The 17720-nt window shown below is 41.8% G+C and overlaps 1 protein-coding gene across 1 annotated transcript in view; it reads left to right on the forward strand.

The window, feature by feature from the left end:
• IQGAP1 (IQ motif containing GTPase activating protein 1) overlaps window positions 1–17720 on the forward strand; it is a 101347-nt gene that overhangs the window by 41849 nt on the left and 41778 nt on the right. Inside the window, exons 6-15 of the mRNA XM_078449048.2 lie at window positions 953–1020; window positions 2145–2258; window positions 3032–3210; window positions 3935–4019; window positions 8415–8578; window positions 10269–10353; window positions 11103–11266; window positions 11485–11645; window positions 13360–13484; window positions 15096–15259. Coding sequence (XP_078305174.1) covers window positions 953–1020; window positions 2145–2258; window positions 3032–3210; window positions 3935–4019; window positions 8415–8578; window positions 10269–10353; window positions 11103–11266; window positions 11485–11645; window positions 13360–13484; window positions 15096–15259 — 1309 coding nt within the window. The remainder of the gene's footprint in view (window positions 1–952; window positions 1021–2144; window positions 2259–3031; window positions 3211–3934; window positions 4020–8414; window positions 8579–10268; window positions 10354–11102; window positions 11267–11484; window positions 11646–13359; window positions 13485–15095; window positions 15260–17720) is intronic.

The following is a 17720-nucleotide window of genomic DNA, read 5'->3' on the forward strand; positions in this document are numbered from 1 at the left end:
CAAGCACCCTTCTGATTTACTGATTCTGATCTGCTGGGTCCTTAGAATCCACTTAGGCTAACTCAGGCTTATAGACATTTACTTATCCAGCTATCCATCTATGAAATATAAATATTTATTAAGAGGTTCTGGGTAGACATTGGTGAACAACTTACTGTTCCTGCCTTCATGAAATTTGAAGTCTACTAGATTTTTTTTAAACAGTAAATATATATAATATTTACTGTAAAACTCATAAATTACCTGAATGAAACTTTTCCATCAGCGATATAAATTCAGTTAATTTAATTTATTAAAAAAATTTTTTTTGATGTTTGTTTTTGAGAAAGAGAGAGACAGTGTGAGCAGGAGAGGGGTAGAGAGAGAGGGAGACACAGAATCTGAAGCAGGCTGTAAGCTCTGAACTGTCAGCACAGAGCCCAATGCGGGGCTTGAACCCATGAACCGTGAGATCATGACCTGAGCTGAAGTCGGACGGTTAACCGACTGAGCCATCCAGGCGCCCCTGAATTCAGTTTAACTAAGACTTTCTATTTGAATCATTTTCATGGGACTTTTCTCAAATATCTTATTTTACTTAAAGCTTATTGATCACAGGAAGGTAAACAAAAGTGAAGATGCTCCACTTAGATTAATTACATCCACATGTATGTCAACATCTAATTATACACTAGATTTGTACCAGGACTGGGACTCGAACCTGTGTCTTCTGACTCCCAGTCTGGTGCTTTTTGCATTGCATTATGGAACTTTCTAGGACAATGTTATGTAAAACTGAAAAAAGGTTCTGAGGTAAAGCACGGTAACTGCAAAGGGGAATATGGTAGCATGCAAGGAGTCTGTGTTCAGAATGTTTCTGTTCTTTATGTTTGCTACCTTTCCCCTTCAGTCTAAGAGCAGCAGCTAGATGCAGTGGGAGGCCTAACTCTTTTCTGCATATCGTGTCTTCTAGTTTGTACCTGTTCAAACTAGGCCTGGCTCCTCAGATTCAAGACCTATATGGAAAGGTTGACTTCACAGGTAAGGAGTTGCAAACTTGGCAGGAAATGCTTGATTTATGTAGAAATAGCCTGGAGAGTCAACAGTACCAATCTTAAAGACATAGGGCTTTAAAAACACTCTGGCAACAGAGATCAAAGAAGGATAAGTAACTTATTTCTCCTGGTTTGCTGAGAAGAATGCTAACGTTGGAATTTTAAACTCTGTTCTCTCGTTTCTGACGTGAGTATGGTTAGTGAGTGTCCATTTTCCTATATGTAAAGTGGGAATAGTATTAATATATAACACAGAAAATATATAATACCGTATTAGCATCTAACATGAAATATCCATGCATGGTGAAAACACTTAGTCTTTTCCTTTGCTTCTCGCAAGTCCCTACTGCGGGCAAAGCAAGGGGTATGCTATGGGGACGGAGATAATGCAGAGGTGACAATTAAGTAATTAAAAAATTTACCTTATTTACCTTATTCTATGTGTATTTGCTCTAGTAGATGCTTGCTTGAAGAGATGGGGGCCTGGGAAGAAAAAGAACATTGGTAATATTGGTTAGGGGCAATATAGATTCAAATCTTTTGAACTGGTCATTATTTTGTAGGCTTGGGAATTTTAAATTGAATAAAACTTTTATCTATGATATTTTTCCTTCTAGGGAAGTTGTTCACCAGACCTAGGGCAAAGGGCCAAACCTCACATGTTGTTTCCTTTATCATTTGGCTTCCTGCCTTGGAAGGAAAATTGTTTAATAGCAGTAGTGACTTGGTGTGTGAAGACCGAGAAAGAAGGCTGGCTGGCCTGTGGGTCACTTGTTGTTGAGCTCCTTTTAAAGCTGCTCCATTCATAAGTTCATTGTAGAAATGCCACAAGTAGCAGTTTTGAAAAACTATTTTCTGTAGGGCTGTTCTCACGTTCTAGTTATTTTTGATGTTCTTGATAATAGTAATAACAGTTAGTATCTACTCCATGTACGTTATGTGCCGGATACTCTGTTAAGTGCTTTCCATAATTATCTCATTAAGTCATCGTGTCAACCCTACGAGGTAGCTACCACTTTATCCCATTTTGTAGTTGGGGATGCGGTTTCCTTCTCTGAGTTATGGGAAGGTGCTTAACTTGCTCACCTGGGTCTTTATCCCTTCCTGCAGAAGAGGAAATCAACAACATGAAGATTGAACTGGAGAAGTACGGGATCCAGATGCCCGCCTTCAGCAAGATCGGGGGCATCCTGGCTAACGAACTCTCAGTGGATGAAGCTGCATGTAAGAAGAGAGAAATTTTGTGGGTTCAAATGGGATTGTTGCTACCACTTTCAGTAATGAATACTATAGTGATGGTCTTGGAATTAGGAATTTTGCTAGCAAGTCAGTAGATGTAGCTTTTTTTTTTTTTTTTTAAGTTTGAGAGATAGAGAGAGAGAGAGAGAGAGAGAGCGCGAGCACGAGTGGGGGAGGGGCAGCAAGCCAGAAAGGAAGAGAGAATCCCACTGTCTGTGGGTCTTAAACCCATGAACCATGAGATCATGACCTGAGCCGATGTCGGATGCTTAGTCGACTGGGCCACTCAGGCGCCCCAGTAGATGTAGTTTTAACACTGTTGCCATCTTCTGTGCTGTTATTTGGGAGTAAGTGCTTGGTTCTGATGAAAATGAAAACATTTAGAAATTGAGTTCTAGATTTCAGCCCCTCTTTGAGTGTCTTATTTTTTTTAATGGTATTTACATGATGATTAAGGGCGAACATTTCCATAACGTACACTCCTTGCAAGGCTCTTTTATGAATATTTCCCTGTGGGATTCCAAACTCAGCCTCCCAGACATGAATCACAGGCAGAGCTGTGACGTTGTGCATCCAAAGGAAGAGACGAGGCTTACAGGATTCAGGGCGCCGTTCCTTCAGCCCCAGTCATTGTTTCTCTATCATGATGAGCCTTTCTCTGCAATAGGGGGTTGTAATGTTTTGTATGTGTCGTGTACGTCCCTTGCTGTATATAACTTCTGTGTTCTATGTTTTGAATTTTTTTTTTTTTTTTTTAGTGCATGCTGCTGTTATTGCTATTAATGAAGCTATTGACCGTAGAATTCCAGCTGACACGTTTGCAGCTCTGAGAAACCCCAACGCCATGCTTGTAAATCTTGAAGATCCCTTGGCTTCCACTTACCAGGATGTGCTTTATCAGGCCAAACAGGAGAAAATGACAAATGCTAAAAACAGGGTAAAAATGGAACGTCTGTTCTTTCTAGTTGATCGATATTCTTTCATTGTTTGCTATAACTCCGTTTTTAAAATCAGTTTTCTTAAAGTATGATTTACATACAATAAGATTCGCTCATTTTATGTGTATGGTTTGACGAGTTTTGACAAATGTATATGGTTACAAAACCATCATCCCCAAAGTCCCCAGGTCCCTCTTCATAGTCTGCCTCCACTACTCTTATCCCTTGCCCTTGACCCCAAGCAACCTCCAATCTGAACAGATCACTGTATTTGCTTTTTTTAGAATTACATATAAATGATGATTCACACAGTATGCAGTCTTTTGGTATTCGGTTCCATTTTGACTTTTAATCTTGAATTTTGTACAAACTGACGAGAAGTTCTGACATCTGGTCTTAGGGTGTGCCCGTTCTGCTCGGGTCTGAGGCAAGGATGCAGGCTCACAAGTGGGCAGGACGGGTTTCACCTGTGCTTCCTGCTCAGGCTCGTGTTCCCCAACTCTGGGAGAAACTTTGGGCTTGTCATTAACAAGTAGATCTGCTTTTTACGTTTTTCGTTGATATTTGTGTAGCGTCCCGCAACTTAATGAAGTTGTGCTTCATTAAGGATTGCAAGCCACACCCTTACTCTTTGTTGTCTTTTGGTGGGGGAGAAGTGCAAGTATGTTGCTGTGGGTCTTCTTAGAGACCTGAACTGACTGTGACTTTTTTACTCATCTTCAGACAGAAAACTCTGAGAGAGAAAGGGATGTTTATGAGGAGCTGCTCACGCAAGCTGAAATTCAAGGCAATATCAACAAAGTCAATAGTAAGTATGTCCCTGACTCAGGTACCTGGAGAGATGTTACAGAACAATAGGAGTGTTGATCTGTTCTTGTACCGATGACATGGTTTGAGTTTATTTTAGGTATCAGTGGATTTGTTTAGGAACTATTGCTTATTACTATTTTTTTGTGTTCGTATGTCTTCTGTTTTAGCTACTGTTGTCCTCAGGTGGGCCCGCACTATTCTGTTTGCTCATCTGTCTGCTGTAGCTTCTGGACTTGCCTTGTTGGCTAATTTCACTCTCTCACCCTGTGTTAATACACTTTTTAAAAAATCGAAATAGTGACTTTTCCTGTTTTTAAAATAATATTTTTTTTCAGAGAGTAATACAAGCTATCCAGAAGTAAACAAAAAATACACAGAAAATTAACCCCTCATCCCCTAGAAATAACCACTATTGGCATTTTTTATGAATATCCTTTTCAAAACATTTTTAAACAAAAATGAGATTAAAAAATGATTTTTGTATATACGCGTTACATTCTTTTGAGAAACTAATTTCTTGAAAGTGTCACTTTCACTTTCTCACTCTTCTGCTAAAGAACCTGCATTATTATTTGCTGGACAAAATGTAGACCCCCTAGTCTAGTGGAGTTCTGTATTTTGTATTTTATGCATACTACTCTGTACAAACTCATCCGCCTAATTGTCTCCCATATTCACTCCGTCCATTTCATGACTCATGAAAGAGTCCTGTTCTGGAGTGGCTCAGACCTGGGACTTGGTCTCTTGGCCTCTTATTTAAATTTTTTTAACGTTTATTTATTTTTGAGAGCCAGAGACAGAGCACGAGCAGGGAAGGGGCAGAGAGAGAGAGAGAGACACACACACACACACACACACACACACACACACACACACACACAATCTGAAGCAGACTTCAGGCTCTGAGCTGTCAGCACAGAGCCTGATGAGGGGCTCGAACTCAAAAACTGTGAGATCATGATCTGAATCAAAGTTGGACACTTAACCGACTGAGCCACCCAGGTGCCCCTCCTGGCCTCATTAATAGCACCTGTGGTATAAGTCGTTATGCAGATGATGAGATAATGCGTGTAAATTACATGGCATTTAGTAAGTCCTCAGTAAACATTAACATTATTACAGCTTTTGCTAATGGGGTAGTCTCCTCACTATAATGGCCTCATACCTTATCTCTTAATCTGATTCAAATTATACCCATCATTCAGGGTCCAGCTCGATTCTCACCTGCACCCATTCCGTCTCTCCCACAGCATTTATAGACCACACGATTTTATATTCAATTACATATTGTCTTATATTGCTTGCCTTTGTTTCTGACATCTCTGTAGATTCCTTAAAGTACAGATTACTTGTGAGTTCTGCTTCTTTTGAGATCCCTGTAATTCCTAGCATAATGGTTACATTTGATTTCAACCAGACTTGACCTTGTTTTGCTAAAGATAATAATAATAGTAATAGTGATTCATGTCCTCTTTGTTCATTGGGAGGCCCTAATTTCTCTCTTGAACCAATACTCTGAATAACTAGAGAGACTTTATTTATTTATTAATAATTTGAGAGAGAGAGAGAGAGAGCACGAGCTGGGGAGGGGAAAAGAGAGAGATAGAGAGAGAGAATCCCAAGCAGGCTCCGTGCTGTCAATGCAGAGCCCTATGCAGGGCTTGAACTCACAGACTGTGAGATCGTGACCTGAGCCATAATCAGGAGTTGGTCGCTTAACTGACTGAGCCACCCAGGCGCTTCTAGAGAGCCTTTAGAAGTTTTTAGCAATTCCATATGATCAGAAACTCTTAAATCCTGACCAGGAGTATTTGTATTCTGTTGCATTCTAGTTCATTTGAGATAATGGTTTTCTGAACAGAGTAATAGTTCCATGCACGTATGAGTGATGTGTTGTCCTGTATCTATATGAATATTTAGGCCAGCAAATTAAACCAGAGTGTCCTTTTATTTTTTTTATTTTTATTTTTTATTTTTATTTTTTTTTCCCAACTTTTTAAATTTATTTTTGGGACAGAGAGAGGCAGAGCATGAACGGGGGAGGGGCAGAGAGAGAGGGAGACACAGAATCGGAAACAGGCTCCAGGCTCCGAGCCATCAGCCCAGAGCCCGACGCGGGGCTCGAACTCACGGACCGCGAGATCGTGACCTGGCTGAAGTCGGACGCTTAACCGACTGCGCCACCCAGGCGCCCCCAGAGTGTCCTTTTATACTTACTTGTGTGAGAAGAAAGCCCAGCATGTTTCCTGCTGCACACGGTGCATATAACAGTCTTTGTTTCGCTAAGTTTTTTTTTTCTATATTGTTTAGGATTTTATAACTGTGGTAGCTTGACTTGGCAAAGTGTGTGAGAGTCTGTTATAAACCTGTGAGAGAAGAGCCATAGTATATGTTTTTAAAGTGTTCCATTCATATTCTCATGTGGTCAGAGGAGCAAAATAATACAAATTCCTTCAAATAGTTTTCAACGTGGTACGGACGATAAATGTGCAAATGAGTAATTTCAGGGCAACTTGCTTAGAACAAAATATCAAAGCTTGTATGAGGTGCATCATAAAATAAAGAAGGGAGTGATGACTTCTCGTTGGAGGTTTGTATGGGAACCTTCTCTGGATAAATAAGGCAGGATTCCTCATAGAGGCACAATCTTTTCTAATCGTAGAACCAGTCTGAAGCAAGAGAAAGTTGTATGCTAGGAAGATACAGGAACTTTAGGTCCAGAATTATCTTAACATAATTTATAGATAAGATTCTTCCCCTAAGGCTGTGAGAACCAGCAGTGAAGTCAATGCCCCAGGAGAAAGCTGCAGGCCAAATACTTAAAAATGAGAAAAAGTTTTTGAATAAGGAAAAGTGATTAAAGCTTAGTGGAAGAAAATATTTAAATAATGTTCTAAACTTTATCATCTTTATAGTATAAATGTTAGTAAATGTTTATCTAAATATTTACGTATTTATGTAGTAAGTTTATGCTTCCAGTAAAAGCATAAGTGACTAGATGTGTTTGTAGATAGGTAATCTGAGATTCTTTGCAGACCTAGAGAAAGCCTGCTAGTTACCTGATTTTGTTGATTTTCTGTCTCCGTTCCTGTAAAAGTTCCACAAAGATAGAGATAACTTGTTTTGTTCAAAACTGTATTTGCAGCATAGAGCAGGTGCTCAGGAAGGGTTGAAGGAATGGATGGTTAATTGGCTAATGGTCACATAGACCTGTAGCCATGACTGAAAGCCATCACCTTGGTGTGGTAATGAATTACTGAATTGCAGGTGTATTCTTTGGGAAGAAGTCTTAGGAGTCTCCAGTGAGACCACAAATCCATTGAAATTTAAAATCTTTTTCTTTTTGACACCTTATATTATTTTTTTATAATGAAAACATTAAAAATTTATAAGTGCTGCTATGTCCCAAATATTTTGATTTTTAGTATGTTATTATTGATTTGTTTTGCTACTTCGGTGATAAAATCAGTTCAACTGCATGGAGGGAGAATTCTTTTCCCTTTTAAAAATAAGGAAACTGAAAATCGTACAGTAATTATCAGTTTCCAGTGGTTATTATTTCTGAAATCAGAAAGTACTGTATTCTGACTTCCAACCTAATACCTTATCTATTTTACAATATGCAGAGTGCTTTCGCGTACATTGATTTTATTTAATCTGAACAATAACACTATGGGGAAGGTGTCTTTATTATTTTCAGGTAAAGGAACATCTAGGTTTTCACTGCCAGTTGTAAAAGACCTTATGTGACCTCAGGTTCTCAGACCACCTTTGCTATCTGGGCTCTGACTCCTGGGTGGAGTGTGTTTAGGAGATGGGGGATAATGAAGGGATTCGGACTGATGCTATAAAGAGGAACTAAGGCTGTTTCTCCTGGGGTAGACTGTCATGGAGAAAGAGGGACTGGATGTATTCAAGTGTCAACACTAGGGTGAAAGCTTTAATAGTTTTTGTTTTGTTTTGTTTTTTAAAACAAAATTGCCCAAAGATGTAGTAGGTTGCCATGGGAGAAACTTTCTCCTGTGTGGTAGTTTAGGCAACAATTTGGCATTTAGAGGGAATTTAGTCACGAATTGGTTTGTACTGATGCCTCTTTTGGTGCTACCCATAGTGGTGCCAGGGTGTCTACATCTGGAAGCTTTTAAGTAGGCCTGAGGCGTGGTCCAAGAATCTGTTAACTCTGATGAACAGCCCGGCTGGGGTCCCTGGACTTGATGCCTTTAAGGTTCTCTTCCAATGCCAGGATCTTGTGCTTCTGTGATATTCCAGAATAAAGGCCACCTGAACTATATTTCCCTCATCTGAAATTGAGATTGGCTTGGGGGAGGGAAAAATACTCTAGACCGATGTTTACAAAGTGTTTTCTTAAGCTTTGGCCTTTTTTCTTCCTCAGCTTCTTCTGCATTAGCAAATGTGGATCTGGCCTTGGAGCAGGGCGCTGCACTGGCCTTGTTCAAGGCTCTGCAGTCCCCTGCGCTGGGCCTTCGAGGGCTGCAGCAGCAGAACGGTGACTGGTACCTCAAGCAGCTCCTGGGTGATAGACAGCAGAAGAGACAGGTAAAAGTGTCCTGGGTCGAACCCGCAAGCTTTCACATGTAGCCATTTGAATCCTGTATTCGATCCTCTATCATTTAAAGATATTTATGGAGGCTTTTTCCCTTATATAGTGTCACCCATAGTTTTTAGTATAACTTTCTCCCTCATATAAATGCAGGATTTTATTTATTGAAAAAAAAATTTTTTTTAATGTGTACTTATTTTTGAGAGAGAAAGAGTGTGTGAGCAGGGAAGGGGCAGAGAGAGAGAGAGAGAGAGAGAGAGAGAGAGAGAATCTAAAGCAGGCTTCAGGCTCCGAGCTGTCAGCACAGAGCCTGATGTGGGGCTCGAACTCACGACCCGGGAGATCATGCCCTGAGCCAAAGTTAGATGCTTAACCAACTGAGCCACCCAGGTGCCCCTAAATGTAGGTTTTTAAAATATCCTCAAGTGGGGTGCCTGGGTGGTTCAGTTGGTTGAGAGTCCGGCTCTTGATCTCAGCTCGACTCTTGATCTCAAGGTCCTGAGTTCAAGCCCCGTGGTGGGCATAAAGCCTACTTAAAAAAAAAAAAAAAAAAAAGTCCTCGGGGGCGCCTGGGTGGCTAGGTCAGTTGGGCGTCCAACTTCCACTCAGGTCATGATCTCACAGTTTGTGAGTTCAAGCCCCGCATCGGACTCTGGGCTGACAGCTCAGAGCCTGGAGCCTGCTTCGGATTCTGTCTCCCTCTCTCTCTCTGCCCTTCCCCAACTTGTGCTCTGTCTCTCAAAAAAAAAAAAAAAAAAAAAGTCCTCAGGTAAAATACACATTGTTTTTAGCTGTCTTTTGCTTTTAGAGTTGTAAATCTTCTTAAACACACCCACCCTCCGAACCTGACCACCCTTTCACTGAAGCATCCTTCTTAATCCCCCAACTAAATGCCATTGGGGAAAACTTGAATCTTTTTTACATTCTTACTTCAGGAATTTCTACTTAAAAGAAAACACACGTCACTAGTTTCCTCTGGCCAACACTGGGAAAGTACTTAACGTGCAGTAAAAGTACACTGTGGAATTGTACTTAGTGGGTTTTTAGAACAAATATGAGTAGCTTTCTTTTTGTCTGAATGAGGACAGTGTACATTATACAGATTCCCAGCATATATCAGCCAAAGTCAATAGCGTTAATGTGCTAAGGAGTCTATAAACATCTCATCTCAATATTTTGATGCTTCTCACGAACTATTTTTTTTTACATGTACTGGTGTCTGGAAAGTCACTCTACCCCAGATTTGGCAAGGGCTTTGGCTCTACCCAGGGCTGCTACTTTGCACGTAGCATGAAGCTGTCACTTAGGCCTCTGGTTCTTTGTCCCTGTGACTGCTGTTGAGATAGGACAACTATAAGACCTGGAGGCGTAGGCATGAGAATCCTTATATAAATGTTCTTTGCTTGGGGCGCCTGGGTGGCTCAGTCGCTGAGAGTTGGTGACTCTTGATTGCGGCTCGGGTCATGATCTCGCAGTTTTGAGATTGAGGTCGAGCCATATCAGGCTCTACCCTGACGGCTTGGAGCCCGCTTGGGATTCCCTCTCCCTCCATCCCTCTCTTTGCACCTCCCCCACGTGTTTGTGCACTCTCCCTCCCTCTCTCTCTCTCTCCCTCTCTCTCTCCCTCTCTCTCTCAAAATAAGTAAATAAACTTAAAAGAAAAACCAAGTTGTTTGCTTTTCTTAGGGTGGCCAGGCGGATCCCCTGCAGAAGGAGGAACTGCAGTCTGGAGTCGATGCTGCCAACAGCGCTGCCCAGCAGTATCAGAGAAGTAAGAGCCCCCCCTGAGAGGCCGAGTGGGGCTGATGTCACGAGGGGCGTCTGAGGTCAGATTCCGTCACTCCTCGGCCCCTCCCCAGGCCTGCTCGCCATCCACCACCGGGTGCCTCTGGCGGCGGCGGCTCCCCTGGTTTTCAAAGTAGAGCTGAGCCTGTGGAGGCTCACTCGGGCCGGGAGGCACCTGACGGTTGGGGGAGGTGAGACTTAGGGGCATGATTAGTAAGATCTGGACGGTGGAGGAGGGAGGAGAAGGACGCTCCTAACGTGGGAGAGAGGAAGGAAGGACGCGTGAGTAGAGGTATAGAAGGTGAAAGAGGTCTGGAAACAACGGTGGTTCGAATAACATTTTTGTACGTGTTTGGAGCTGAGCTGTGTAAGATAAAGGCTTGGAAAGACCGGAAACCTTTGCGTGGCAGCTTAAGGAGCTGGTCCTTTACTTGCCGGGCTGCAGGGGATGGAAGAGACGTTTTAGAAAGATGTTTTATAAATTGGAGTGGAGGGAAGATATGGGTGAGGGAGAAGGGAGGCCACCCTTTCAAACAGCTTCGTGGAGATACAGTCGGCCTGGCCTCCGGTTCACCTTCATACAAAGGGGGAGCCTGTTCCGTAAAGATGAAATTTTCACTTCAAACATTAGGGCTGATAGTTTATCCACAGAATGTAACTTTCTTCTGTGAAGACGACTCTCCTTCCCCTCGGGGCTTCCCACGCCAGCTGCATTTCTCACCTGTTTTCTACCAGGATTGACAGCCGTGGCAGCGATCAACGCCGCCATCCAGAAGGGTGTTGCTGAGAAGACGGTTCTGGAGCTCATGAATCCCGAGGCCCAGCTGCCCCAGGTGTTTCCATTTGCTGCTGGTCTTTATCAGAAAGAGCTGGCTACCCTGCAGCAACAGAGTCCTGAGGTAAGTCAGCTGAACCTGTCCTGCTTGTGAGCAAAATGGAGTGGCCATGAACTTGATACCTGCCCCTTGGAGTCGTTGGCAGAGCCTTTTTTTTTTTTTTTTTTTTTAATTAAATAAACCAGAAGCTTAGACTTCTTATGCCTTTATTACACTTGTAACCTTGCTTGGTGTCCAAGAATGTCTGTCCTCCCCTTCTCCCCCTCCCCCTCTCTGTACAGCATAACCTCACCCATCCTGAGCTCTCTGTCGCAGTGGAGATGTTGTCATCAGTGGCCCTAATCAACAGGGCCCTGGAGTCAGGGGACATGAACACCGTGTGGAAACAGTTGAGCAGTTCCGTGACAGGCCTTACCAATATTGAAGAAGAAAACTGTCAGAGGTGGGTGCCCACAGTGGCAGCTTGAGTCCATCGGACGGCTCTTACTCTGTCTGTTGCTGGTCAGCAACACTCCCGTTTTCAGGCATTGTGACCTTTGTGTGATCTTTTCTTTTCTTTTTTTTTCCTATTTTGATTCACTTTATTAATTGTTATGCTGGACGACTTATTGTAAATTAGCTATTATCATGACATTCGACTCCTAAATATATAGATATGCTTATCGGGAACAATGAAGGTACTTATTTTGTAGCCACAATAGTGCTGTCTTCTACCCTGACAAAAGCAGTACTTCATCTTGAACATCTTCTGAGCCTAGTCCGTTTTCATGCTTCTTCACTTGTTCCAAAACTGTCCTTTTCACCTGGTCTCTTCAAACCAGGATCGAGTGCAGGACCATGTGCTACATCTGACTGTCGTCTCCCTTAGGTATCTTCTAATCTAGCGCGGTTCCTTTCTTCGTGACGCTGACTGGTTAAAGAGCTGGGACCAATTTGTATAAAATGTTCCGTCTTCTGGTTCTGGTTGCTTCCTGATATTTGGCTTATTCCTGTAGATTGGAAATTCCATCCAAAGGGTTGTCAAGATTCAAGTCAACATTTTTGGTGATGTGTGTTTCATATCTCTTAACTAAAGGCATATAAAATCTACTTGTGTCACCGTTAGAGACACTAAGATTGATCTTTGAACTGGGGAGACAACTTATCCCTCTAATGTATATTTATGTTTTTCCCTTAGCATAATCTCTTTTTGTACCTTTGCACCATCAAAATATCCAGTTCCCCTTTAACCATCACCTAGTGTTTTTAACTCCAGTTGATAATTCTTGTTTAAATCAGTACTTAATATTCAGTAAGAGTTGCTTAATGATGATATCCTTTTTTTTTTTTTTTTTTTTAAAGTAAGCTCTACACCCAACGCAGGGCTTGAACTCACGACCCCAAGATCAAGAGACACACACCATACTGACTGAGCCAGCCAGAGACCCTTAATGATATTTTGTTAGCTGGTGTATGGCCTTGTTTTTTTGTCTTTAGGAATTGGTTGAGACACTGCCTCTGGTTATTAGTTGGTGATACCTGGAATTTAGAACATGTAACAGGCTGTTAAGAATGAATGATATCCTGGGGCGCCTTGATGGCTCGTTTGCCAGAGCGTGCGCTCAGTCTTGGGGTTATGAATTCAAGCACCACATTGGGTGTAGAGATTACAAAAAGAAAAAAATAAACTTAAAAAAAAAGAAAAGGGAAGAAGTAGTGATGCCTTTACATTTTCACATTTTGTTGAAGGTAACTCCTCAGTCCCAAAGTTTTCCTCCAGAGTATGTCAAACTGTTGGGATACCTTAGCTGTCTTTGTTCCTTGGATAGTTTGTTCCCAGTCTTCTCATTCCTGTCATCTGTGACAATCCTGAAGATTCCTTTTACTTTCCTTTTCTTTCTTTTCTTTTCTTTTTTTTAATGTTATTTATTTTGAAAGAGAGAGAGAGAGCAAGCAAGTGTACATACACACAAGGGAAGGGCAGAGAGAGAGAGAGAATCCCAAACAGGTTCCCATGCTGACAGCACAGAGCCCAATGTGGGGCTCGATCCCATAAACCATGAGATTACGACCTGAATTGAAACTAAGTGTTGGACATTTAACTGACTGAGCCACCCCTGAAGGTCCCTTTTCTTATGTTGTCCTTCATTGTCTTTTTTGTTGGGGGAATGGGGCAGGTATCTCGATGAGCTGATGAAACTGAAAACTCAGGCACATGCAGAAAATAATGGGTTTATTACATGGAATGACATTCAGGCTTGTGTGGACCATGTGAATCTGGTGGTGCAGGAGGAACATGAGAGTGAGTAATCTATTTAATTATCCCCTCAAATAATGACACAATTAAAGATGGTGTGATTCCATGACCTGATTCTGAACACTAGTCCTAGAAAGATTTTTGGAAATTGGGGGTGTGTGTGTGTGTGTGCGTGTGCGTGCGTGTGTGTATCTCAAAAAGCTAAGGTTAGATGTTGTTTTCAAAACCTCAGGCAACTGCTACAATTAGGTGTGTGTGTAATAAAAACTAAAATATTCAGGACGTCCCTTGAACATGATCTTTTATTTTTAAACGTTTTGTAACAAGTAGTTGTGATGCTAACTAACTACCTGGAGTTAGGTCATCTTGCACGGGTGCAGGGCACAGTCCTCCTTAAGACTCCTCTCATTTCAGACACCAGTCACAAACTCTAAGGAGTTCCCAGGTCACCACGCTTCTGAACAACTGGCTATAAATTCAGAGGTTCCCTCAATCTCCCCCCGCAGGTTCAATAATTTGCTAGAGTGCCTTGCAGAACTCAGGGAAAAGCCTACGTTTATGATGATAGTTTTATTATAGAGTATACAAATCAGAAGTGGTCAGAAAAGGAGACCTGTAGGGGGATGTCCGGTAGGGTCCCAAATGTGAAGCTTATGTGTCCTTAGGATGTGTGTCACAACCAGGGAGGCTCACCTGAGTGTGGGGTGTCCAGAGTTTTTAAGGGGCTTCGTTACCTGTGGAGGATTGGTTGTTGGCCATGTAACTGAACTCGGTTTCTAGTCTGCCTCCCCTCCCTGGAGATAGGCAGGCTGGGCTGATACCACGATATCACACGGCTCAAAGCCCCAGTATTTTGATCGCGTGCTTAGTCTTGCCGGCATGACCAGCCCCCGTCCTGAGACCATCCAGGGGCCCGCCTGGTTCGCATAGATAGACTCAGGTGTGGTCCTAGAAGCCCGGCAAGAATAACACAGATAATCCTGCCATTTAGGAAATTCCAAGGGGTTCAGAGGCTTCATCTCAGAAACTCGGGTCAAAGGTCAGCCAAATTTTTCTTCTACCACCGAGCCTTTACAGAAGTAGTACAGCTGCCTGAGATACCTAAGGAGTGAATGTTTTTAGTTTTAATTCGTTCAGTTTGTATTTCCTGTAAGAAAAATGCCGTTGGTTAGTGAGAAGAGCCTTGCCTTGGGGTGGGGAGCCCTCGGGTTGGATCTGCCATCGGCCACCTGTTTGCGGTGTGATCTTGAAGAAGAAATCTCTAAGCCTAGTCTTTTCTTACATAAAGATGTTGATCAGGTGACTTTTTAGGATTCTTTGAACTCTGACTTGCTGTGAATCAAAAATGGTTTTGATTACACATTGCAAAGTACTTGAAAGCTAGATTATTAAAGCCAGTTTCATCAAAATTCTCTCAACTTTTCAGGTAGAGCAATTAAAAATAAAACAGAAAGACTTGAGGTTTCAGTGGCAATATGGATACCAGGGAGTTTACTTTAAATGAGACAAATACTAAAAAAAAATTAAATGCTGCTTAATATTATAGGTGTCAAGTTATGATTTGAATCATAATGCTTGGGTGGATTTATGATGACTTAGATTTGTTGAAATAATTTCTTAATTAAAAGAAAATAACCTTTGTCCCTTCATATTTAGGGATTTTAGCCATTGGTTTAATTAACGAAGCCCTGGATGAAGGTGATGCCCAAAAGACTCTGCAGGCCCTGCAGATTCCTGCCGCTAAACTTGAGGGGGTTCTCGCAGAAGTGGCCCAGCATTACCAAGACACGCTGATCAGAGCAAAGAGAGAGAAGGCCCAGGTGAGTGGCACTGAAATTGTTCTTTTCCCTTCAGAGCACTTCATCCCTCATCCCTTCAGAGACAGAGGAAATGTTTCCCTTCATTTCCTCAATGACTGTTTTCTGGCACCTTTGGATTCGGAGCACTGGAGGGACACGAGACGTGACAGTGCATATTTGGGTGTTTTTGTGGTTCTCTATTGTTGGAGACACGTCTCTTGTGTCTCTTTAAGTAAATTCTGTGTTGAAATATAATGCCAAAATTGTGTAAGTTATGTAAGTTGCATAAGTATATATGAGAATTAAAAGTGGCATAAATTTTCAAGAGCATACCTGTGTAATTGGTACTCAGATCATGAAAAGCTTAACGGAACTGTCCACCCCATCCTTTTCTGTCCTTGTCCACTCCCCACTCACCCACCTGCTGGTAACCACTATCCTGATTTTTAATGCCACGGTTGATTTTTGCCTGTATTTGAACTGCCTGTAAGTAGCATTTTATACTCTCTTGTATCTGGTTTCTTTTGCCCAACATAATGTTAGTGAAATTCATCTGTGTAGCTGCAAGACGTATGAGTTTGTTCATTCTCATTGTGGTGTGCTATTCCATCACAGGGTTATATATTCATCGTTGGTAAATTTGGGGTTGTTTCCCATTCTTTGGCTATTGCAAATAGTGCTTCTATGAATATTTTAGTACATGTCTCTTGGTAAATATATGCATCATTTCTATTAATTAGGTGTACATTTAGAAGTAGAATGGATGGGTCATAGGGAATACACATAAGCTTTAGTAGATAAATGCCATGTTTTTTATAATGGCTTTACTGAGATGTAACTCTCATACCATAGATCTCACCATTTCAAAGCGTACATACGATTCAGCGCTTTTTATTCTGTTCACAGAGTTGTGCGACCCTCTCCTCAATCAATTTTAGAAGATTTTTGTCACCCCAGAGAGAAACGTGGCACTCATCAGTCACTTCTCATTTTCCCTTAGTCTCTCCAGCTCGAGGCAACCAGCAGTCTGCTTCTGTTGGCGGATTTGCCTCTTCTGGTCATTTTGTCTATATGGACTCATACAATATGTGGTCCTTTGTGATTGGCTTCTTTCATTCAGCTTGGTTTATCCAAGTTGTAGCGTGTGTTGGGAGTACATCATTTCTTTTTACTGTCAAATTATATTCCACTGTATGGCTGTACCACATTGTACTTACCCATCCATGAGCTGATGGACACATAGGTTGTTTCTACTTCATGGCTATTAGGAGCAGTGCTGCTACGAACATAAAAGTTTTTGTGGGTGATTGTAACACAAACATACCTTTTAAAAACTTTGTCTTACCTCTCAGCTAGGTTGTTGAGGAAATGGACAAGATTTGCACCTCTTTTTCTCATGTTGCTGAGTAGGAAGTTGCTTTGTATATAGTAGGCCCTCAGATGTCAGTTGCATGATTAAGACATAATTACTTCTGTTTTTCTAATTGTGACGGATCTCCTTTTAGGTTCTTCCTAAGTAATAACAGTTACATAGGGGGGACCACACCTTTCTTTTCTGACTGAGAGGATCCCTACAGTGAGGTCTGGTAGCAAGCAGAAGAACTAAAAGAAAAATCTTTTTTTTTTTTTTAATTTTATTTTTAAGTAATCTCTACACCTAATGGGTGTCTCGAACTCACAACCCTGAGATCAAGGGTCTCTCTACTGACAGGGTCAGCCAGGTACCGCCTCCCCCCGCCACCCCAAGAGAAATTTTTAATTTAGGGGGTCACATTCTTTCTGGGAAACCAAAGGTGGAAAAACAGACCAGAACTTTTGTGTTATTGAGGCTTTTGTATGCTCCCGCCGATGCAGGCTCTGTAAGCGTGGGCTGGGATGAGGGGTCGTGGCTAACACTGTAATGTTGATTGGCCTCCTTTGATTGCATTGTCAAGAGAGTAGTTGGCATTACCACGTCCTAATCATATAAATACAGCAAGTACCAGATTTCACTTAAGAGGCACATCATGGTGCAGAATGTCAGTGATCTGAAACACAAGTCCTATTTTGTAGTCAGGAAACTGAGAAAAAGGGATCGGATCTAATGTGATAATTACTTGGGTGAGAAGCGGTTGTAAATGGCGTTCTCTGTCTTTGATATTAATTTTGGACCATTTGGACCAGAGCTTCCCAAACTTGGCTGATTGTGAAAACACTTGAAAAGTCATTTTATTTTATTAAAAAAAAATTTTTTTAATGTTTATTTATTTGTGTGAGAGAGAGGGAGACACAGAATCCAAAGCAGGCTCCAGGCTCTGAGCTGTCAGCACAGAGCCTCACACGAATGAACCATGAAATCATGACCTGAGCCAAAGTCGGATGCTTAACCGACTGAGCCACCCAGGTGCCCTGAAAAGTCATTTTAAAAATACAGATTCCTAAGCTTTAACTCTATTCCTGATTCAGAATATCTCACCCGGGGCCTGGCTGCCCTGATTTTGTG

The sequence above is a fragment of the Panthera onca genome, chromosome B3 (genome assembly GCF_046562875.1).
Source record: "Panthera onca isolate mPanOnc1 chromosome B3, mPanOnc1 haplotype 2, whole genome shotgun sequence".
Classification (NCBI taxonomy): Eukaryota; Metazoa; Chordata; class Mammalia; order Carnivora; family Felidae; genus Panthera; species Panthera onca.